General features: G+C 33.9%; 2 protein-coding genes across 2 annotated transcripts in view; one reads left to right on the top strand and one right to left on the bottom strand.

The window, feature by feature from the left end:
* LOC128997841 (mitochondrial carnitine/acylcarnitine carrier protein) overlaps positions 1-24707 on the bottom strand; it is a 42808-nt gene that overhangs the window by 5892 nt on the left and 12209 nt on the right. Inside the window, exons 2-4 of the mRNA XM_054423596.1 lie at positions 22274-22388; positions 21000-21196; positions 20330-20450 (exon numbers count right to left, since the gene is read on the bottom strand). Of these exons, the coding sequence (XP_054279571.1) occupies positions 20330-20450; positions 21000-21196; positions 22274-22388 (433 nt within the window). The remainder of the gene's footprint in view (positions 1-20329; positions 20451-20999; positions 21197-22273; positions 22389-24707) is intronic.
* LOC128997840 (insulin-like growth factor-binding protein complex acid labile subunit) lies at positions 616-19617 on the top strand. Its single transcript, XM_054423595.1, has 4 exons — positions 616-678; positions 11502-11654; positions 13152-13280; positions 16036-19617. The coding sequence occupies exons 1-4, from the start codon at positions 628-630 to the stop codon at positions 18070-18072; spliced, it is 2370 nt and encodes a 789-aa protein (XP_054279570.1). The 5' UTR covers positions 616-627; the 3' UTR covers positions 18073-19617.

Here is a 24707-nt window from a genome sequence, read left to right as displayed (position 1 = left end):
CAAATAGAGTATCTAGTGTACATCTAGGTTTTTTTTGTTTCTACAGATTCGATTTCCTTAAATTCTTGACATTTCTATGAATAGTTGATTTTATTAGTACTGAAATAACACATTGAAACTTAATTTTAAACTTATCCTGGCAAAAAAACCGATTATTTACTTTAAACAATACATACTCTTTGCTTTGAGCTTGCGAAAACACCATGATGAGTCTTATTCACATAAATTCCCAATAACTCTAAAACTCAAAGATAACTATGCAACAATGCATATTAGCTGATTGGCAATGAAGTAAAGAAAACACGGATACCAACATATGAGTTTGTTTTGTCTTTAAAATGTGTCTTACTTTAAAATGGTCTTATTAAATTATACTTGTAATTTGGTTTGCATTAAAAAAATATACCCTGGATCAAAAACTGTAAACAACTCAATCTTTTCTACGGAAAACATATTTTTACCATTTAAATAATATTTTTTGATAGAGATTAAGGGTGACGTGAATGTCAAGGTTATAATTACAATAAGAGATTTGTTTGAGAGGGGGGAAGGAAGGTGTCAACCCACAACTGAGATAACAGGGATGTGAGCTTCCTGCAGTGCCATTCAGCCCTATGTGGCAGTGCCATGAAGAACCTCTTGTTGATACCCGTGCTTGTGGCACTTGTAACATCATGTGTAAGTACCATTGTAGGATAAGTCTTAGGTTTGCTTACCATTTTATTATTACAAACCTAATATGAATCGGTGTATCATCAAAAATACATGAATAAGTACCAATGCGAATGAAAGTTTAAAGATAATTAAATAATTAATTATGACTACATAAACAAATAGGCTAGACTAAAACTATCATAAATTGCATGGATGAATTATCAACTATATTATACAACTAAATAGGGATTACAGGTTTTATAGTATGGTTTTAAAAACACCCTGATTTTTTTAGCAGTTTGTTAATCCATTATTGATTTTTTGTAATGTAGGCCTATTAGATTTTATAGACTTCTTATCATAAAGCTTAATTCCGATGTATTATAGGGTTTTATTCAAAATAAATGAGCCTGTGAATTGGATGACTTGGCATATTATATTTAAATTTTGTGTATTTTATGAGAAGGTGGCTGTAAATTAATCAAATAGTGTTTTATTAGAGTGAAAAATTAGAGTTTCATAAATGTACATACAGGATAAAGGCATGGTTTCCAATTCTTTAAAAAGGGGATGGCTACTACATCTATAGAAAAATGCTACTAAAACAGTATTTTTTAAAAATTAAATATTTTCCCCACAGCACTGAGTTAAAATATTATTGAAATCTTTACCACTTGAGAGAAAGCTAACAAAGGTTTGTGTTATGAACCCTAATACTATTTTCAGATTTCTCTCGCAAAAGAATTATAAAATTTAAAAGTATTTAATTAAACTAAACGAGATGTATAGTTATATTTAAAATTACATATTAGCATTGTAAACAAAAACTCAAAAAAGTAACAAAAATCAATTGAAATACAAACAATGAGTAATATCTACAACATAAGTGACTATGGTAAAAATGAACTGTAGTTCTAATGAAATGCTTCGAAATCAAACTTTTTAATACATGAAAACACCTATATGACTATATCAGTTCATGTAAATATAGGGGTCTAGTGGTCAGACATACATTTTCTAGCTACATATCATGTCACAACCCAGTGGGTTTGTAAACAAAAAATGATAGGCATTTCAGCCGGAAGAACATTTTCTTTATTGAAAAACTGACTCCACTAAAAGCCATGCAAGAGTAATAATATGATCAAGTAATTCAAACAAACCTCCAAAAAAACAACAATCAAACATATTTTATGCATTTTTAAACCACAGTTAAGACTTAGTTTATGAGGAGATAAAGTATATGTATGCCTACCTTAAAAATGACTACTCTAAATAAAATTATGTAAGTAAACAAGTTCAATCTTCAAGTGCACTGCCTTTTAAAATTATGTTTGAACTAACCTATATTAAGTATTTTAGCTGAATACTTTCTATGAGTTGCGGTTTTAGACGTATTAGAGTAGAATAGTTAGGAGGAGGAAATCAAAACACATTTACTGCTTGATTGTAATTTATATTGGCCAAGCAGAATTTTTATTACACTACCTAACTAAGTTTGACTACTTACTGGAAATTCACTATCGTACCTATTTAATTTATTTATTTATTGCATTACACGCCAGTGCATCATATAAATGACTAGACTTATTGGCAATGGTTGAATATAAGACTTAAAATTGAAATACATCTGTTTTCTCTCAAAAAACAACTAAACATTAGAAAAATATAATAGAGAAAAAAATCAAATCACCCTACAAAAAATTGAGCTAGATGGAATGGGTAAGTTCATTTATACCTAATTCCAGCAGCCCTCTTAACGCCAATGAATCAAAGATTGAACAGATTTTTTTAGGAAAAGTCAAAACTTTTAAGGATTTTTAGGGTAGAACGTCAATATTTATAATTTGTGAGCTTCAGGTTTAATATTTTTATTTCTGGAATAAAAAATATGTTTAGTTTGTTGGGCCTCCCTACAAGTGGACAGGTTTTTATGACCCCTACATGCTAGTTCCAAACATGTAGTGATTGTAAAAAGCTAGAACTTGAAATCTTTAGACGTTTAAACAGTTTTTTTTTTATTAGCGGTTCTCTGGGGAACTTTGTCAATAATTCATATTACTTTTTAAAATTTAAAAATCTTTTTTGAACGAGGAGAGTTACCACAAATCAAGGTAGTATGTGGCATTAATGATGAGAAATATGCATGATATATTATTAGTTGTGTTTTCAGGTTCGTTACTTGTAAGATGATTATTATAGAAAAATGCATGAGTTAAATTTGTTCCTTAAAATTTCAATTTGGGGTGCTCAGGTAAGATTTTTATTCCACAATTAATCCAAGGAGTATATTTTGTACTTGATGATTTGAGAGGATAATGAGGTTTGAATCTTCCCTGTAGTTAGCAATAAAGTTGATTATTTTGTGTTTTTTACATATTTTAGCGAATTTCCCATATAGAGAATAAGCTATTACCCAGGGCCGGATTTCCCAATAGGCCCGGTAGGCCCGGGCCTATGGGCGCAAGGTCCTAGAGGGCGCACGGCCGAGAGGAAATTTTTTTTATATCTAAAAATAAATAGTCATAGTTGATAAAAAAAAACTCTGCCTAATAATGCATTGTGATTCTGAGGTTCATAAGAAGAAATGATTGTTAGGAAATTTAAACAATTTTTCCGAATTACGCATCAATTTTGTTACAAAATTGGTAACGAACATTGGTTATACGGGAGTAGGCTGTATGGATGTTGACGTTGATGAGCGCCCAAAGGGTACGCATCGTATTGCCACTGCACTGCCACTCACTATGCTGGATCGGGCTCGGTACTACTGATCAGAGTGATTAGGGGCGCATGCGTGCTAGACATTGTTACCACCCTCACCTCACAAAACAAAAGTTAATAAGTAATCAAAATATATAATATGTTGTGTTGAATATTAAAACAACGATGAATTAACCTTTAAAATTTACAAAAAATATTAATCTGAGTTTGCATTAGATTTTAGGAAAATTCAATACCCTCCAAAGCATTAATGCTGTCATTTTCTCCTCAGACCTAAGGATCGGTATGGTTGGCCGGAATATTGCTCTGTTTTGCTTTGGAAATATAACCTAGACTATGCAGTACAACCATAGATTAAATATAACTCAAGTCGACTTCTTATGAAATTGTTAATTCAAAATTTTTTCATGTCTAGTTCATGTTGGTGACACTGGATGTTAGTTTTGACGTAATTTTGTTTCTATTATTTTAGGGTTAGTTCTATGTGTGTTTTAATTTCTTGTAGGCTACTATAAACAGGAGACAAACTATTGTTAATGATTAGATTGTTTTATTTTGGATAAACTAAGTTTAAAAATAGATAAAACATACTCCTTAAATAACAAGAATTGTTTTCAGCTAGGCTAATCCTAAATGATGACAAATCTACTAAAGGAGTATGTTTAATCTATGGTATCACGTACTGTATGGAGTTCATGTTTTTGGGCCTGGAATTGGAATCAATGGCCATTTTTTTTTGCAGGAATGCTCCGTGGGTTGAGTTGTTTTGTTTCAGTCCCATGGCCACAAACGTGAGCATTTATTAAAAGCATTAAATTTCTAAAAGTGTTTAAGACGGCATTTTGTTAAGACTAAACAAGTCAATTCTTAAAAAAAAACCTGCAATGATTCCGACGATGAGTGGTATTCAAGCAACTAACTTAGGCCTATGGGCATGATATAGTTTTTAATAAAGGTTTGAAGGAAAGTAACTGTGACCAGACTAGGGGGCGGAAAATTATTTGGGCCTAGGGGCGCAAAAATGCTAAATCCGGCCCTGCTATTACCGTAGTACTCATGGTAAGACCTGGACGCGGGACCGATTTTTTTTTCATTTTGTGGTCCCTAGAGGCCAAAAACACCATCCGTTCAAATTCATATATTTTTATATATTTATATATATATGTGTGTCCGTTAGCATGATAACTCGAGCAAAAATGATCCGATTTTGATGAAATTTGGTACAAATGTGTAAACCTACGTTTATTCAAACGAGTTTGCGATCCAGCATGATCGGACCATGGGAACGGGGGTTTACGGGGGGTTTTATGGGGTAAAAATAGGTTTTTCCCATTTTTGACCCAAAAAACATAAAATTTAGCAATTTCTTTCCAAACCATTTTGTAGAGCTTAAAAAAACAAATAATTTAGAATATTGAAGCGCTATTATGCGCCTAATGGTTACCGAGAAAATTCCAAAAAATTGTAAATTAAAATTCCCATGTTATTCTTATGGAGAATAAAGTAAACTGTTGTAGTTTGCTTGTTTATGGACATATTTTGATCAAATTTGGAAAATGTTTTTATTTCTTACTAACTATTAACATTTTACAAAAAAAAAAACAGTTTTACCCTCCCTGATGCAGAAAAACCTAAGTACTTGTTAAAACTAATTCTATTTAAATCGGGAATAAATGTTATTTTTTAAATAGACATTTCAGTGTAAATTCAATCAGTCAAATGGAAATTCGCTTAGTCTGCAGGTTTGCTGCGGCAGGGGTATTTTTATATTTACAACAGAAAAATGAATGAAATGAAATGAAATGAAATGAAATGAAATGAAAATGATTTATTTAGTCAGGCAAAGTTAGGGCCACATGGCCCTCTCTTACACTTAACCTGTTTATACAAATCTAAACATACAAATAAAACAAAACAATGTACAATACAAATAAAATACTATAATCTATTTACAATGTACTAAAAATGTACACTATGAAAGTGATAGAAATGTTGTTTATGTTAGCAAGGTTTTTTAAATAGGTATGCACCAATATCAACTTGCGGCGTTTTCAAGGTTATTTTTCTCACGTATACGTTGTGAGCGCCTAACCATGAAGTCGCCCGAATGTATTTATCTAACTGGGTTCAGATGAATGTGAGATGAATGGTCAATGTTTTTTTGTTTACATGTGCCATAAACAAAAAATATGGTTAGCAAGGTATGCATTTTTTTATTTTTAGAAATAAAAGAAATTGTTTTGAACTTAAGGTCTTACAATACATACAGCGTAAAAATTTGTATAATCAAGTTTTTTTTGTTGGAAAACATAACTATGCATTGCTATATGAATCCAATTGCTTCTTTAGCAAGGATCATTTATTACAATCCAAATAATCAGTGTTGGGGAAGCTACTTTTAAAATGTAGCTAGCTACAACTACTGCTACATTTCCATAAAAGTAGCTTAGCTACAGCTACAGCTACAGTTCCGAAAAAGTAGCTAGCTACAACTACAGCTACAATGAAATGTAGCTACAGCTACAATTTTAGCTACTTTTCCAAAGACGTTACTTTTTTATTCCACGCACATTAGGTAAATGTAAAATTAATTGAAACTACATTTTTATTGAACAAACATTTAAACAAAAAATGTCAGTATCTACCATTACTAGGAAAACAAATTATAGATTGTATTTAATTTGTTGGCATTATAAACCTAAAATTACAACAACTGAACCAAATAGTTGGGTGTCCCATCATATTTAGTACTTATTTTTAAATATTGCATTATTTTTTAAGCATCTTATATGTAAATTTCATTAAGTTTACAATTTTCAAATTTACAAATTTCATTAAGGACATACAACAAAACTATATTTTAAAACCCGTTTTATTTCTTTAATATAGATTCATTTATAGATGTTTTATATCAACAATTAAGACCAATAAAACTGTAAAACGATTATTTAAAAATACTTTTTAGTGTTACAGAGCCTAGCCTACTGAAATTGGAGTTTATTGCATTTCTTTACTTTTAATGTTAAAAACGACATAGCTATAACTTTTAACCATAAGTTACTTGTTCTATGAATAACACTTTTCAATGTCAAGAAATCGTCCTTTATTGTCATTATGCATAGGGCAAATTGTGCTTCAACCTAATTGGTACAGAAAACAGTATTCAGCAATTTATCCTGAAATCGGCTTTTGATTTAAACATGTTGAAATTTTTAAAGTAAAAATAACATGTAGGCCTACTTGGCTATGTAACAAGTTGGCTATAGTAGTAGGCTTGTTCTTGCACGGACTAAACAGATATATTCCTAATAATTGAACTTGGAACTTGGTATTCGTCTTAAATCATAGAATAGCCTAGGAATAGTCCTATAAAAGAGCTGTTAGCAGGAGTAAACTATGCTATTTTTTCAATCTAAGTTTCATGTTACCTATGGAGATTTGTTCGTTACAATTATCATGTAGTCTAGGCATATCTTAATTCTCATCAGGTAATTTCCTGTTTGTTAATTTAGTAAACCTTTGAAAAATCTTCTAATCTAACCAAGGAAGGGCTTGTGATGATGAACCACAATCAACAGCTGAGAAGCTAGACCAGCTTTCTCATTATTTTAAGGTTTAGTGTTGGTTTCCATTAAAACCCAAGTTGAAACACTATCAATATAATAAAGAAACTATAATTTGATTACTAATTTCCCTGTCAATCACTTGCAAGCATTCAATAGCTTCTCTTGTCACCGGTAACGTTTAAACGTCGTCTGCAACTAGCGATTTTATTTTATCTGACAGTAATCATAGAGTAGTAAATTAAGGAAATGAGAGCCAAAAATGTGGATAACACTCATTTAATGGCCTCCATGTCCACACAACGTTGTAATAGGGAATGAAACGGCTGCAACCAGCTGTATGAAGCCAAGAAAGTAGGCTTAATTTTTTTAAAATCTCAGTTTGAAAGAGGTTGTTTCACGTAAAGTGAGGTTATGATAAAAATCACTATCTCAAACAATGTTAATGTAGCGAGAAAAGTAGCTAAAATTCCGCTACAACTACTTTAAAAATGTAGCTAGCTACAGCTAAAGCTACAAAATCTTAAAAGTAGCGTAGCTACAGCTAACGCTACAAAAAAAGTAGCGCGCTACTGTAGCGTCGCTACTTGTAGCGCGCTACTTCCCAACACTGCAAATAATTAAGAACAGCTTTTGTTTGGATGACATAAAACTTGGAATCTTTTAAACAATGATCAAGGTCAAGTTTTGAATCATCAAAGTTTGTTAAATTGTTTTTTTTTCATAGAACAAATTCATGTATCTTCAGCATTTTAGAAAGTTTGTGAAATACTAACTATTCATCTACCCAGGCTATTCTACAACAACAAAAATAAAATACCCCCACCGCAGTTAACAGACTAAGCAATTTTCCATTTGTCTGGATTGATTTTCAATTAAATGTATTTAAATAAAATTAGGCTAAACAAGTACCTCGGTATACTGCTACAAAGAAACTAATAAAGTGTATTATTTAGTAAAATATTAATAGCTTAATATAAAATAAATAAATTTGCCAAGTTTGATCTAAATATATCCATATATAAGCAAACTACAACATTTTACAATATTCTACATAAGAATAACATGGGAATTTTAAATTTACAATTTTTTTATTTTCTCCGTTACCAATAACCGCACAAAAACACTTTGATATACTAATTTATATGTTTTTTTTTAAGTTCTTTAAAAAGGTCTAGAGATAAATTGGGAAATTTTGTGTTTTGAGGGTCAAAAATAAGAAAAACAATTTTTTACCCCATAAAACCCCGTTGCCATAGTCCGATTATGCTGGTTCGCGAACTCACCCAGTTTATCCCGCTTTACACTTTTCATCCAAATTTTATCAAAATTTTAAACTTTATATATATATATATACAGACTAATACACAAATACAAATTTGAACAAATGGTGTTTTTGGCCTCTGGGGACATCAAAAAGAAAAAGTAAATCTGTCCCGGGCCTAGGTCTTGCCGTGCCACCTACGGTAATAGCTACTTCCCTATAGAGAAATTCGCTAAAAGAGTCAAGTGTTAAGTTACTTATTAAAGAATACATACTAATACCTCTTGACAATACGTCTTCCTTATGGGGCATAAGTTAATACTGAAGATTATAATTTAACTTATAATTATTGCTCCTATTGGTGCTCTAAGCAAGTTTACCTTGAAAAAAGGTTGTAAAATATATAAGTAAGTTAAATGTGAATGAAATTAACCACATTTTGTTGCAATTAGATAAAGATAAGTAATATGTCCCTCATCACAGAGATAAAGATTATTTTCAGATCAAACCCTTAAAAAATGTGTGTACTATTTTTTTATGTAGCTTCGTACAGAAAATACATTTTAGTGATTAAAAAATGTATTGAATATTTTTAGGGGGAAATGTCAGAATACTCCCTAGGGAGTTGAAACTGAGAATATGATTATGTGTTGAGAGTAGATATGAATTGCAACTAAATAAATAAGAGCTTATTTAAATACAAGCTTGAATATTAATGTTGTTAGTGATTTGACCTATGAAAAATCAGTTTAAACCATAAGGACTTAACCTTACAAAATTGAATCTCTCTTCAATTGTTATAAAATATAACTATTTTGGCAAGAAAAGTAGAGTTACAAGCTGCATTTATATATTTATATGTTATATTTTCTATGTGTTTCTTAAAAACCTAGAATCTGTAGATCCCTAAATCTAAGGTTTGCTACACATCACGAAGTTGGAAATTTGAATGTGGAAGTGTTGTGTGTAAAGTGTAAACCTTGTGCAAAGTAATGTACAAATCGTATAATCTTCAATGGGATATTTCAGAATGCTTGAATATCCAGCAGGTTTTAAAGATCATTACTGTAATAACATTAAGTAAGAGATTTGTGACTAACTGACTAACAAGGATAAATTGTGTGTCTTAATTAGTTTTGATTTTGAGAAAAATTTAATGGGAAACTTAAACAATAAAACATAGCATTTTCAAAGGGAAACTGAGTATCAACTGAGCCTGGTTATCACAAACTGTCATTAGCACTATCTCCATATCACTTCCTGCTTCCCCTACACTTACACTTAAACCATATATTTGTGTTGGTAATATTAATAGCTTACAATTTTCGTAAAAATAACCCTATTATTTACAAATATGTGAGAATATACATTAGAGATAGACATTGGAGACAGATATTTGCTTCAAGATCCAAATATAAATATAGTTTTGTGCACTACTGAAAATATGGGATGGGTGATATAAAAAAACCTAATCATAGAGAGGCCTCTTTGCAGATAACGTTAATTCATTTGTTTCCTAGAAGCCTCACGCATTATACCCAATATACCTCTCTGCCTGGTACACCTCCACCATGACCTTCTTATGTTGTGGTGTTCAGGTATGCACGTGCCCATAATAAACAAAAATGACCAGTAGAATCATTGTAGTTTTCTGTATATGTACAGGTGGGAGGTGCAGTGAGAGATGGTAACTGTCCTAAAGTATGCACCTGTGACACTACAGTTTTGTGTATGTTACAGGTGGGAGGTGCAGTGGAGATGGTAACTGTCCTAAGGTATGCACCTGTGACACTACAGTTTTGTGTATGTTACAGGTGGGAGGTGCAGTGAGAAATGGTAACTGTCCTATAATGACAAACATTAATTTGTAGTATCAGGTGGGAGGTGCAGTGAGAGATGGTAACTGTCTTAAGGTATGCACCTGTGACACTACAGTTTTGTGTATGTTACAGGTGGGAGGTGCAGTGAGAAATGGTAACTGTCCTAAGGTATGCACCTGTGACACTACAGTTTTGTGTATGTTACAGGTGGGAGGTGCAGTGAGAAATGGTAACTGTCCTAAAGTATGCACCTGTGACACTACAGTTTTGTGTATGTTACAGGTGGGAGGTGCAGTGAGAGATGGTAACTGTCCTAAGGTATGCACCTGTGACACTACAGTTTTGTGTATGTTACAGGTGGGAGGTGCAGTGGAGATGGTAACTGTCCTAAGGTATGCACCTGTGACACTACAGTTTTGTGTATGTTACAGGTGGGAGGTGCAGTGGAGATGGTAACTGTCCTAAGGTATGCACCTGTGACACTACAGTTTTGTGTATGTTACAGGTGGGAGGTGCAGTGAGAAATGGTAACTGTCCTAAGGTATGCACCTGTGATACTACAGTTTTGTGTATGTTACAGGTGGGAGGTGCAGTGAGAAATGGTAAATGTCCTAAGGTATGCACCTGTGATACTACAGTTTTGTGTATGTTACAGGTGGGAGGTGCAGTGAGAAATGGTAACTGTCCTAAGGTATGCACCTGTGACACTACAGTTTTGTGTATGTTACAGGTGGGAGGTGCAGTGGAGATGGTAACTGTCCCTAGGTATGCACCTGTGATACTACAGTTTTGTGTATGTTACAGGTGGGAGGTGCAGTGAGAAATGGTAACTGTCCTAAAGTATGCACCTGTGACACTACAGTTTTGTGTATGTTACAGGTGGGAGGTGCAGTGAGAAATGGTAACTGTCCTAAGGTATGCACCTGTGACACTACAGTTTTGTGTATTTTACAGGTGGGAGGTGCAGTGAGAGATGGTAACTGTCCTAAGGTATGCACCTGTGACACTACAGTTTTGTGTGTGTTACAGGTGGGAGGTGCAGTGGAGATGGTAACTGTCCTAAGGTATGCACCTGTGACACTACAGTTTTGTGTATGTTACAGGTGGGAGGTGCAGTGGAGATGGTAACTGTCCTAAGGTATGCACCTGTGACACTACAGTTTTGTGTATGTTACAGGTGGGAGGTGCAGTGAGAAATGGTAACTGTCCTAAGGTATGCACCTGTGATACTACAGTTTTGTGTATGTTACAGGTGGGAGGTGCTGTGGAGATGGTAACTGTCCTAAGGTATGCACCTGTGACACTACAGTTTTGTGTATGTTACAGGTGGGAGGTGCAGTGAGAAATGGTAACTGTCCTAAGGTATGCACCTGTGATACTACAGTTTTGTGTATGTTACAGGTGGGAGGTGCAGTGAGAGATGGTAACTGTCTTAAGGTATGCACATGTGACACTACAGTTTTGTGTATGTTACAGGTGGGAGGTGCAGTGAGAGATGGTAACTGTCCTAAGGTATGCACCTGTGAAACTACAGTTTTCTCCAGTCTACCTATAAACTCAGTGCTTGTCAAGGCACAGCATAAAGATATCTCACACGAACACATACCAAGTCAACAGAGCAAAAATGAGGTAATGATTTTGAATATATAACTAATAAAATAAAAGTTCACCAGAGTCCCACTAGTCCTAACCACTTGTTAGGGAAAAAGGGTGTTGTATTCAAACTAAAGCAAAACTATATGTTCTTTAATAGTGTAATTAGAGAATTAAATAATTAACCTTATTATTTAGCTGGCACTAAAATCAAGAATAGCACATCAATTTTGTATGGAACCAACAAATGTGTAATACAGTTGAACCTCGTTTGTACGAACCTCGATAAAACGAATTCCTCGATAAGACGAATATTTTTTAATCCCCTTGACACTTTCATATAGGTCAATGCTAAAAACACCTCTATACAACGTAGTAATTAAGTTAAAAACCTCCATAAGACGAATTTGTTTGTGACATGGGCTAGGACTGATTAACCTCTATAAAACGAATATTCTTAGGACAAAACCTCTACAAGACGAACGTGACCTCTATAAGACGAATTTATCATAATCTTAACCTCCATAGTACGTAGTTTTCAAAACAAACAGAAGCTTGTCTTAACATGAAACCCCCATCCATTCCTCCTCCTTCCTCAGTCATTGTTTGGAGAAACCTTGGAGCGAGGAGAACCCTCTATAAGAAGAATAACAGCAGCATTAAACCTCGATAAAACGACCCTCTTTATTAAGAATACCTCTATAGTACGAATTTTTCCCGTACCCCTTGAAATTCGTCTTATAGAGGTTCAACTGTAATAGCCAATTGCCTAAGGCTGAGCATCCATTCTTTAATGGTGTTCTGTTGGTTCTCCTTTAAGGTCATCGAGTAGTAAGAAGAACATGATAGGAAATGATCACAATGTTGTTGGATCACGGTTGACAATCTTGGTATTTTCATGATCACGAGAGACAATCACGGTGCTTTTGTGGTCGTAGGAGCAATACATGGCCATTCAAAGGACATAAGAATCCCATGTTTCATTTTATTATGCTATTTTACTGCATTCCAGCTAATCTAACCATTTCAATAATACAAAAACAGTCTGGTCCCATTTAGTTTGGATTCGCGTCCCTGGTGTATAACTAAAATTGTAGTCTAGGTCTAGTTCATAATTGTGCTGATGGTACAATAGCTATCTGTAAATTAAAATCTCTATCTATGAGCTCTACTCCCAACCAAGTGAGTTAGTTCAAAGTGTCATGTCCTTTACTTTCCCAACTAACTAGTATTCTAGCTAGTCCCCAACCGTTTCTTATCTAATCGCTTTAAAAACATTTTACTTATATCTTGCACCTAAAGTGTTCAATGCCCTAGCATTCAATCTCAAGACCGCCTCAGAAGCAGATTTTTCTAGGCAGCTGTGGACACAGGAGGAAAAATGAGATTACAGTTACTTGCACCAAGGCCTACTTAAAACAAGTCAACAGTGTAAAGAAAAAGAGACTGAATATTTTAATTCATAAAAAATATATATTTTTGGGGCATTCTGATATTTTGAGACCTATTGTGAACTCTGGTTCTAAAACACAGGTATTGGATGAAACTAATGAGCAAGAGGCTGAACACAGTTTCGGAGATGAACAGCTGAGAGCAGTAACATGTGTTCTACAGTCATCGGACAATCTGAATCTACTTCTGTCCCTACCATCTCAAACTCAGGTTAGCATCATTGTAATCATAACAAAGCAGTTATATTTTCTTGAGTTAACAAAGTATAGGACTGTGAAAATAATTTTCAACATATGCTATTAAACACACAGTAATCCAGAAATAAAATAGACTCAACTACTCTAAATGATTTATTTTAGGATTTTTTCCAGCCATAATGATAAGACACAAGAAATGTATTTAATTTTTGTGGAGGTTATTTTTTGTTTTTATTATGGCTCTTGCAGTTCTCACTGTGCGCTAATCACATTAATAATAAGAGATTCTAAATAGTTTTAGTAGTCTATATTTTTATCCCTCAAAAATTCAAGATTATTAGTGAGTCAGTGGCTCAGTCGGTAGCGTCGCGGACTTCGGGCCCAAGGCAGCGATGTCGTGGGTTCGGATCCTGGTCACTGCCGATAACATTTTATCAGTACAGTTCACCTTTGTACTGTACCGGCTCACTCCTTGCTTTGCTGTTAACGATCCACGCACGGGCGCTTAGTCTATGTGGACGGGCAAATGCAAGGTTGAAAGAGGCCGCCAACCTCTTTTTTTTAAAAAAAAAAGATCATTTCATGATTCAAACGCTGGTATGAACAAATAGTTGGATTACCATGAAGTCATACGACAAGAGTAAGTTTATAGTAGATGCAGATTTTAGATGCACAAGATTTTAGTCCTAAAAACATTATATAGTAAATTTAAACTTGTCTCGGTTACTTAAGGTATTTAAGTTCTCAGGTACTTAATCTCAGGTACTGAAGTTATAATGTCTCAGTAGAAGACGTTATTTTATTAGAAAACTTTTAAATTTGAAATGGTTGTTTGGTTTATTCTCCACATTTTCAAATTTTTTAAAATTACTATCAAAATACATGCTTTGTGTTTCATTCCACACTTAACTTAAAATAGTAAGCTTTGTTGATAAAGACAATGCAAATCAATCTCGACTAGCACACAAAAACAACAACACTTAATAACAGGAAAGTAAATCTAATATTAAGTTAAATTAAGGTACATGCTTAAGAAGGAGAGAGGGTGGTCCTTAAATGATCCTTAATAGTTGACTGAAAAAGATGCAGCAACAGTAAGTCACTTTATTACAGTTATGTTGTTTAATAACAACAGGAAAAAATATAAATGTAAACAATGATTGACGAACAGAAACAAATGCTCTTAAATGATGCCTGTATGATGGAACCTGTATCCTGATCTACTTACCAGGTGACTGGCCAATGGTTTAAGGCCAGATAGACGTAGGATCAGGAGGGTTCCATCATACAAACTATAAATCTAGCGTGGAAAAAATTTGAACTTTTGTAGGTCAAACTTTGCGAAAATTATTAGCATGTTTGCTTACTATATAATTTAGCTGAAAATAGGTTTATCTTCGTCAATCCAGCTCAAATTGTGTAACTGCGTTGGTTACCACCGTTTCGTCATATCAATGCCATCATCAGACAACAAAACCTCGACAGAAGTAGCGTCGTGGAAGCCAAAACACATAACACACACGAACAATACAAATAAAATTTACAAAATTTACAAAAACGATCAGGTCTGTCGTACAAACTATAATGGTTGACATTATCCCGTTCCGAGCAAGACGCCGACTGGAGGATACCTGTGTCGTGCCTGATGTGGTGGCTTTATCAGTTTATCAGTACAACTTTGTTCTCCTGGCTTAAGGTTCCTTTTCTGATTTAAAATGCTATTGAATATAAAGTGTGAATTGTACCGTAGTTTGTTGTTTAAAAATATATCGTCCAAATTATTTTCGGTGTAAGCTTTGGTTAACTCTTCTAGGGTGTCCGTCCAGTCTATTGCCTTTCTTACATTTGTGGAGTATTTTTAAGCCAGTGTTCATATCGCTCATGTCGTGATTTTTGTCAACCAAGTTTTGTGCAAAGGATGTCTTTTATTTGAGGGCTCTAGGAAATAAAGTGTGCTCTTTGTATCTGGTTTTGAATGGAGTCCAGTCTTTCCTATATAGAAGCTTGGGCAACTTGCACAGTTAATTTTATAAACATCTGACTCACCTCATTTCACCTTTATCACCTACGTAACCTTAAACATTCAATTTGTTAATTGTTTTGTTGTTCGTTCTAAAAGCCAATTCAACGTTGTGTTTCTTTAGCTCTTTCGTGAGCGTGTATTGAATGGAATGGGAATATTCCATGTTACACCATTTGAGCTGTATTGACGAAGGTAAAGCCTATTTTTAGTTACGTTACAGCTCAGAAGCTAATACATGGATTTTAATATAATTTGGGACTAAAAGTGACTCAGATATACAAATAAAGACAAAATTTAAACTTGGCTGAGTGCTAATATATCTTTCAAACGGGTAATAATCTCTATTTCATGTCAAGTAAACCATGCAATAACAGTAACACCCCATACAGTCTGAGTAAATGATACCAACTGAAATACAATTAAGGCTATGTTCTTCTAAGAATAACCCCTCTTCAGGTTTATCACCATTATTGAAAATGTTATGCGTAGTCTTAAAGAAGTTTCTGCTAAAAACTTGTGCTTACAGTGTCTAATGATAAAAAAAAGGCTCTGGTAAAAATATCTGTAAAATATTCAGTAAAATGTTTTTTACAATATTTACGATCAAGTGTATTCATGAAATTCTTAGGTAAAATGCAAAACAGCTTTAGGTATCTAGGGAGTACTTAGCTATTAGTATTTTTTAGTGTAATATATTCCTATTGGTTTTCTATGAAATTTTCATTGTATATTTAAATCGATTCAGGTGCTAACATTACTTCATGGACTCAGTATTGAAAACATTACTTTGGACGAGTCATACTTTGAAAACCTGCACAGTCTGGTGGTTCTTGAAATACACGGATCTCCACACACACTTGGTCATGTGAAACTACGAAACAAAGCACTCAAGAAATTAAGTCTCCTGCAGTACCTCAATCTGCAACACGTACATCTTCTGGGAGATAGAAGTTATGGGAACAGACCTGCGCCAGTATCTCGGACACAATACCTAGAGACCTACGGACTAACGTCACAAGGGGAGGACAACAACATAGTGCCTGAAGCCATCCAGCTGGTCCCACAAGAGAGGGATTCGGATATTGTTCCCTACCGTGTTTACCGAGAGCAACAAGAACGAGCGGGGCTGTCTTCGTTCGCAAACCTCAACGGCTTGGTGTTCCTCAGGGCCTTCCACTGTGGCATCAAAGAGGTCAACTGGGAAATGTTTGAAGGTCTGCAGAAACTACAATACTTATCATTGGAAGGGAACAAGATTCCGTTTATAGATGAGTTTGCATTTTATGGAACCCCAAACCTGAAACATCTAGTGATATCTCACAACAAGTTGTTGGATCTCCAAAGCTTGAGTCTCGCTGGTCTTCTCAACCTGGAAACACTGGACCTCTCATACAACAACATTTCCCACCTAACAGAGTTCTCTATTCCTCCTCTACCAGCACTTGTTACGGCTGACTTTCATCACAACCCTCTAGAAACCATACTTCCTTACACATTCCAAGTGATGAACAACACACAACAACTATACCTTGGAGGCAAAAAGGCTAAACTGGAAATCAGGCCAAACTCATTTATAGGTTTCAATAAATTACAAAAAATGAGTATAAATGGAATACAACTGGGAGTTCTTGAAAGGGAATACTTGAAAGGAATGCCTCACTTGAAAGAGATTAGGTTGGAGGGAACGATTCATGAGTTATCTTTTGATGCCTTTGCAGAGGTTCCCAAACTTCAAGAGCTCATCATCAAAAACTGTTCAATTCGCAAAATATCAATGGATGCTTTTTACGGTCTTTACGAGCTAATATTTTTGGACCTATCCCACAACGAGCTGCAAACCTTGCCGCCCTCGTTATTCGACCATCAACGTTCTCTGAAAGAAATCAACTTGCACAATAACAAGTTGACAACTCTACCAGCAGGAATATTCATTTATACAAAGGCAAAACTGATTCGATTAGATAAAAACCCGTGGCACTGCACCTGCTTGATGAATGAATGGGAACCGTCCCAAATCAACAAAATGAAGGTGAAGATCACTGATAATTCGCTATGTCAGTCCCGGTATGACAAGGGAAGCATGTGTAGTATTCATCACATGTATCAATATGTTTATGAACAAAGCGTGACCCCAAGATGTGCTACCCCTACAAGATATAACAACTGGAGTGTGTTTCACCTGCTGCGTAAACATCTAAGATGTGACAAGTTGATATACAAACAGAAAGCTCTCAAGAGCAAACCAGTAAAAGTCAACAGAATAAATCATAAAATTAGCCACAACCATACATCAGAACACCCTAAAATAGAAAGTGAAGTTACTGTAAATGAACACCCTACAACGCTCCCTAGTGTAAGTGATTCAAACAAAACGAATGGCACAGGAACAAAATCAAACACTGAACAACCATCAGTATCTACTTTAAGATATGTGATTGAGGGTCAAGACACCAATATTGGTCTCAATAAAACGAAAGACATCAACATTGGTAAAAAGAAAACAGGATTAATAATAGATACACCAGACAACCAGCATATGTGGACAGATAGGAACAGGGAAAAATACAAACTACTCCTAAAAAAGGAGAAAATGTTGGAAAGCAAATTCAAATTTGTTACAGCAACAAAGAAGACAGACACTCAAGACAATGTTAAAATTCACATTGATCCATTATCCAAAACAAAGAAAAGGTCTGACATACGGAAAAAGTGGGAACAGAAGATGAGAAATACAATGGAAAACTTAAATGAAGTTCCCAAAAGTGAAACTGACTTGCCTTAATTGATGAAGAAAATATTTTAATGTTTTAGAACAAACTTTTATTATAATGTTCAGAGCATTTACAGAAAACAAAAGAATCTTTTGCTTAGAGTGTTGTTTAATGGATGAATGAAATAGATTAGTTAAATAAATTTAACATGAGTGATATGAATAAATTTATCCCAAAAAATCACAGCAATAAATTAATTCTATATTTTATAAGGTCCTTCAATGTTTAAATGTCTAGATAAAAAAATTTCAGTGAAACAAGTGATTGACCTCGGCAATTCAGGGATGAAACTCAAAATAAATCAGTGTAACTATTAAGGGCTTAGCAATAGATAATGTTACTCACTTAGTATAATCAAGCCCGAGTCAATCATATTATCTTGAATGACTCATGAATTCTCTTGCCATATCATGACTAGACAGTTATCATTGTTAATGATGTGATGTCTATAAAACAAAATAATAATAGTATCTTAATTTTAAATTTCAAATATACATGGAAGGATTGTTCATTATTTATGGAGCTACCTCAAACTTTTACAAGGTGTATTTTACACAAAAAAATCTTAAACATTTATGTAAATTAATTTTCCATGTTTGACCTTCACATTGGGTATCATAGTAATTGTGTGAGTTTGATTTTTCTGATATGAGAAAACATTAAATCTTCCTACTGTCCTGTATTAGTAAATTGTATTTACTCAAATCCTAAGTACTTACCAATGAAATGTATTCTTGAAATTATTTATATCAAACTCACAACTCATTTTCTAGGTATGTCTTGTATTTAGGTGAGGATGTTTTAAATTGGTGCCTGTTTGTAAATAATAATAACAATAGGACTAGGAGGAGTAGAAATAAAGACTGTAAAAAATAAGGCTACAACTATGGACTAGGAGTAAGATTTTTAATTTATGCGATTCAAGTGTACCATGTATTTTTGGGGAAAAAACAATGTGCCACATTTTGAAGATTATTTAAGTAAATATTTTTTTTTTTGTGTCAGAGATTGTTTTGTAACCACGATTTATAATCATCAATGACTGGATGAAAAATCTTATCCGTTAGGAGTATATAAAAACACATTTTAAGTATCTAAATTGAAAACAGAATCCAAACAGAAATTGAATTATTGTTAGAAGTTGTACCTACTACAGCAGTTTCCACACAGTGAAGCATTATATTTTTATTATTATATATGAGAGTATCATAAGTATAAGGTTATTGAAACTTATCAATTTAGGCTACTTGTATTTTGTACACACCTCAAGGGTTCTGAACACATTTTATCCAGACATGATTTGTTTGATTGAGGTAAAAATTGGGTTGTATAGCGTAGAACTATGAAGATTTCTCAATATAAGTATTATGTATCTAATAATAATCTGTAGAATAAATTTCCTGTGTTGGCTAATGCAAAATGTTCTCTAGTTTAACACATTGAAGGATTTATTATTGAAGTCTCAATAATGCCACTCGCCAAGAATACACAAGTCACTGTATGTAGGTATTGTAAATATGAAAACATATACTTTAAAATAAAATATTTAAATTTCAGAGTACAATCATTCACCTGTAATATTGTAAAAAAGGTTATAGGCCTATTGCAAAAAAGGAACAGTTAATTTTTCTCTTGTAATACTTTAAAAAATAAAAATGAAATTATCACTGAGTAGTTGATGATGGTTCGTATAATTAAGTAAAACAGCGAAGAGATCAAAACCAAAATCCAATGTGAGATACTAACAATCGCAGGATACATTGCCTGGAAAGAATTACTGGATTTAAAGAGGAGAGAAGTTTATATAAACAAAAGTACTGAATTATTCAGTAGTAGATTTTATTAACTATGATGACAGAGCAGAGGTATTCTTACTTCAGTTTATGAAAAAGCATACAAATATTCACAATCCCTATGGCAGCGGTTCCCAAATGGTGGTACGCAGGGACGTCTAGGATGGTGCGCGTTCAAGTATACAAAGCTTCTACCGATATAAATGCAGTAAAAGTATTCTTTCGTTTTATAAAAATTAGTTTTTAGACTAAAAATGGGGTGGCGTGGGCAACACTAGGCACGTGCCTAGTGCACCTTACGGTAAGTCCGCCACTGTCTCTAGATAAACTAACAACTTTCAGGCATGTACAAATTTTGTTTACTTTGAAACCTATTTAAACTAATAAGAATGAACAAATAGATCATCATTAGGCAATGATTTAGCAGCCCCAGCATTCTTGGGAACATTGATTCTGTGATTCACTAACAACTAACCTCTAAGCAATGTTGCTACAGTTCCCTTGTAGATGCTGCGAATGCCTCCTTCTTTGTAAAGTTTTCTGACGACATCACGAGGCCCACTGTACTTTTTTGGGCCTGATGAATCTTGCTGTACCTACGAGGAAGAAATGTTCCTTTAATCACAACTCTCAAGTACTAACTTGTAAGGATAATTTGGCCAAAGGCAGTTCTATGATTTGTCAATTTCAACGAATGTTTTCAGTCACTGAAATCCTTTCTTTTTAGAGGCAGCAGAATAATTTAGATAGGACATAGTGCCTTCCTAGCTTTGCTAATGTTGACTTTGTTTATTTTATTTTATTTACTAATATTTCACTGGCATTTTTTATGGTTCTGTTAGTGAACCATCCAAATGCTGGTTTGTTTTAGTCTAATGTCTACCTATTATTAGAATATTCAAATGAGTAAATGGCAAATGAATCTAGTATTAGTCCATCTCAGGATTAAAGCAGACCAACCTTTGGGTTTGAAGAGAAGTATTAGAACCACTCGGATTACTAGTTATAGCAAATTTCTTGTCTTAGACCTATCTTTCAAAAGGATAAGATATCCACACATTTTCTCACCCTTATGTTTGTGTAGATTATTTATATTATTATCAGCAAAACAAAATAATATAAAAATACTATGTAAAATGAATTACCTGTAGCAAACACTTGATTCTCTCCCCAGGAGCCATTATGACGGTAGTGAAGATTCCAGAAAATGCACCAGCATAAAACAGTTGAGGTTTAGTCAAAGTTTCATTTTCTTTTGATTGTTGTAATCGCTTCCCAACTCCAAAGCCAAAAAAACTAATTGCAAAAATTGGGGCCACTCCGGCAATAGGAGCTGCCATTCCTGAAATTACATTTAACAGTTTGTTTCAGAATATCACTAAGGATTGTCAAATGGCACTGAACAATAATTTTTTGTTATTTTCCTATTCAATGAGGAAATTTAACAACTCATAAGATATAGCAGAAACTATTAGACTATTTGAAAATATCTTCAAATATTTTTTGAGTGGCTATGATGCATCCATTTAAAGGTAAGCTAAACATTGTTAGCATTGTTTTAATTATTATTCTGAGCCAATAAACTCAAAACGACAATTATTAATTAACGAACACGTTAGAATCCTGGACAATCTCATTGTAGGCTAGGTTATCAGGACAAATTTTAGGTGAGACAACTATTACACAATATTTCACGAAACCGCGGTATTGAAATCTAATTTTGTCTCTCTACCCGAAATTTTGTCATAAAACTATTTTATAGTTTCTGTAGGAACAATTTCCATCCAAACAAATAGCCTATATAAGGTCTTGAAATCACACTTTTTTTAATTGGTTTTGCTTAAATTGGACAGCAAACATTTGGCAAGAAGCCTTTGATGACTGGTGGAACTTTAACTGGGAGCCTTTATAGCGCTCAGACCATCCTCAACAGTTTTTTTTTTTTTTTTATATCACTTACCTTAAAAGAGTAGTAACATTTTAAAGAAAACCTAAAATATTACATATTTCACAAATGTGGAATTAAGCTGAGATTCGATGCAAGAGTCATCATTGCACTGGTTGATCTTGGACAAGTAAAAGTGAGACCAACAACAACATTCAATGAGTAATGATGGTAAGATAGACCCAGAAGCTAAACATGAGAGTAAAATTCACTTTTAATGATAGATTAAATTACAGCAGGAAGACAACACAAATTGATTTGATATCTTTTTACGTAATAACTGCTATGGTTAACTTTGAAGTAGATGAAAAAATGCTTAAATGGGCACTTTTCTGTATTGGGAAAGTAATAAAGTAAAGAACATAAATTGAAAAAGAAATTGTTATAGGTACTACAGTAAACTGTTTGAGAAAAACTTATATGTTACTACACGATAGTCATTCTTAATTTTAATTAAATAGTTAAATAAATTACCTTTATAAAATCCCTTAAATCCTTCTCGCTTAACAGTCTTCACGGCACAATCCCAAGTTCCTGTGTATAATGGGAGCTGCCCATTAGTTGGCCTTGGCATTGTCTGAAGTCTTACCTGTAACATTATAAATTATACAAGTTTTTTAAGTAAAAAGCTTTTACTTTTCTATCTTTTAATAACAAATATTACAAGTAGCTGAGTCATTTCTCTTTTAAATGAGGATTTCAGCATTGTATTACAGGTAAGATTAAATATATTACTAAGAATTTTTTTTAATTTTACCAAGAAATCATTAAGTTTACTAAGTCTATACTGATAAAAAAAAGAATGACCAAACTAAAATATACAATCAAATGTCTATAAATTAAGGTTTCCATCAACGTCCCATCACTGAAAAGCGAACTAGTTCAAATCTTACATCAGCGCCATGCTCTTTAATTAACACATCATTAACTACTTATTCCAGCTAGTTTCTTCCCGTACGTTAAAATCAGTTTTGTCATAGTATCCAAATATGAGAGCGAGAGAAAATAGATGTTTCTGCCAAGTAAATCATATTCTGTGATTAGATTTTGTGGGAAGGGGGTCAACTCCTATTGTAAAAGTTAAAAAAATTAAAGTAAAAAAAATTCATAAGTGGCTTAAAGAGATTTTGCAAAAGACCTAACAGATTTGTTCAATGAGGCCGGCAGCAGGTATTCATTAGTTTCCATTAATACAGTAACTAAAGTTGGGGAAACCCTAATTGGTGATTGACATTTTTAAGACTATCAAGGTTCATCATTGTCTTTTTAGTCTTGATGAGCACTATCAGTTTAACCATCGCTCATCGAGTGACCTTATAATTCACATGCAAACTCCCCTAGCTTTGGTCACTGTCTCAAACGAGACTGACAAAAGTCAGCAGCCTTTTGTTTTTCACAACTAACACCATGAAAAACATCATTAACATTGTAAAAATGCTTACAACCACCTCTACACACCACTTAAGATATTTACTATATTCAATCACTTTACTCCAGTTACGTCCATCAACGACGATGGACTACAATAGTGGTTTACGCCTCAGACAATAGAAATTTGATCACCTGATTAAAACTTGGCAGGAGCGTAGACTTTCTTCGCGTAATTTTCAATTACTATGACAAGACTTATCTTCGCAGAGGGATGGGAACCAGCAAGGATAGAAGTGCGTGGAGTTAAGATTACTGCATTGGTGACTGTAAATTGCAGGTAAATTGCTTGGCCGTGACAGGAGGTCGATGGAAACCTTAGTTTATTAAATCCTAAAAAAAGCTATTTCATGCCATAAATATATTTGATGGCAAATTTCTTATCACTCAGCCTAGAACATATTCTTGACAGCATAGAGGAGCCTAATGTATTGATTGGATCTGGATACATTATGCTAACAACATTTACCCTACTAAACATAAAACCGATAAGTAGATGAATAAGTTTTTAACTTGACTTCAATCTACCATTATCTCATAAAATTAAATTTTATGCAAACCTCCTCAGAGCTGAAGTGTATAAATTGGTTAAAGTGCTGTAAGAAAGGGGATTAACCCTGTACCCAGGGTGCTCATCTACGCAGACACTCATTCCTTTCCCAGCTGACGTCAGCTAGGCGATGACCGGTAGGGCTAACTTCCAAGAAACAGCTATAACCCCCACACACCCACAACAGCCACACACCCTATTGGTAACAGCCAATGAGAAGGGCTATTGAAGAAGAAGGAGGGATGAGGAGTCTCGGAGCTGGAGGACCTCAAAAAAAATCAGGGAGATCGTCTCGGGCGACAGGAGTAAGAAGATCGGAGTTTCGGAGTGTGTGTGCTTCTGGGACAATTAGCAGTATGTAAACAAATAAATATTACTATGTTTTTTAAAGATGTACAACAAACAAGTCATATAATTTGTTAGTAACTCAATCTTTTAATTTTCTATTAATTTTCTTTTCTCGTAAATTTACGTTGTATTTTTTCTTACTATGTTCTAGTTCTTCTTTGTTTTTTCAAAGTCCTTATATGGCGTTGTCACCCTTTGTAACTTTTGTTTTTCTAAATTTATTTTGTTTTATTACAAGTTGAGTCACACCTTAGCAGTCTTGTGTTTCTTTCAACCTTTCACCTACTCTCTAGATTCTGTTAGTGTGTTTAGAACGAACGGTTTTAAATTTAGTAACCAAGATTTGTCCATTGTGATACAATGAACTTTATCTTTATTCGTTAGCCTGATTTCCTGTTTCTTAAAATCCAATTCCATGCAGTTTTGGAATAAAAAACCAATTTCCCAAGATTACGTTAGTTGCTAAATCTTCAATTACATAAAAGTCGGTTGCATACACAGTGCCATTAATTGTTGTTGGTAGTAATAGTTTTCCTAAGGCCCAGCGCACACGGTGTGACTGTTTTACAACTTTCGTTGCAA

Source organism: Macrosteles quadrilineatus, unplaced genomic scaffold (genome assembly GCF_028750875.1).
Source record: "Macrosteles quadrilineatus isolate MER2022 unplaced genomic scaffold, UCM_ALF_1.0 Scaffold_7__1_contigs__length_78375512, whole genome shotgun sequence".
NCBI classification, from domain to species: Eukaryota; Metazoa; Arthropoda; class Insecta; order Hemiptera; family Cicadellidae; genus Macrosteles; species Macrosteles quadrilineatus.
Note: the sequence above shows the minus strand (reverse complement) of the source record. Positions and strands in the feature narration are given on the sequence as shown.

Excerpts from the sequence above, each read along its gene's own strand:
- LOC128997840 (XM_054423595.1), top strand. The coding sequence starts at position 628 with ATGAAGAACCTCTTGTTGATACCCGTGCTTGTGGCACTTGTAACATCA. Across the intron at positions 11,655-13,151 it reads GTCAACAGAGCAAAAATGAG|GTATTGGATGAAACTAATGA; the intron begins GTAATGATTTTG and ends TCTAAAACACAG. Across the intron at positions 13,281-16,035 it reads CCCTACCATCTCAAACTCAG|GTGCTAACATTACTTCATGG; the intron begins GTTAGCATCATT and ends AAATCGATTCAG.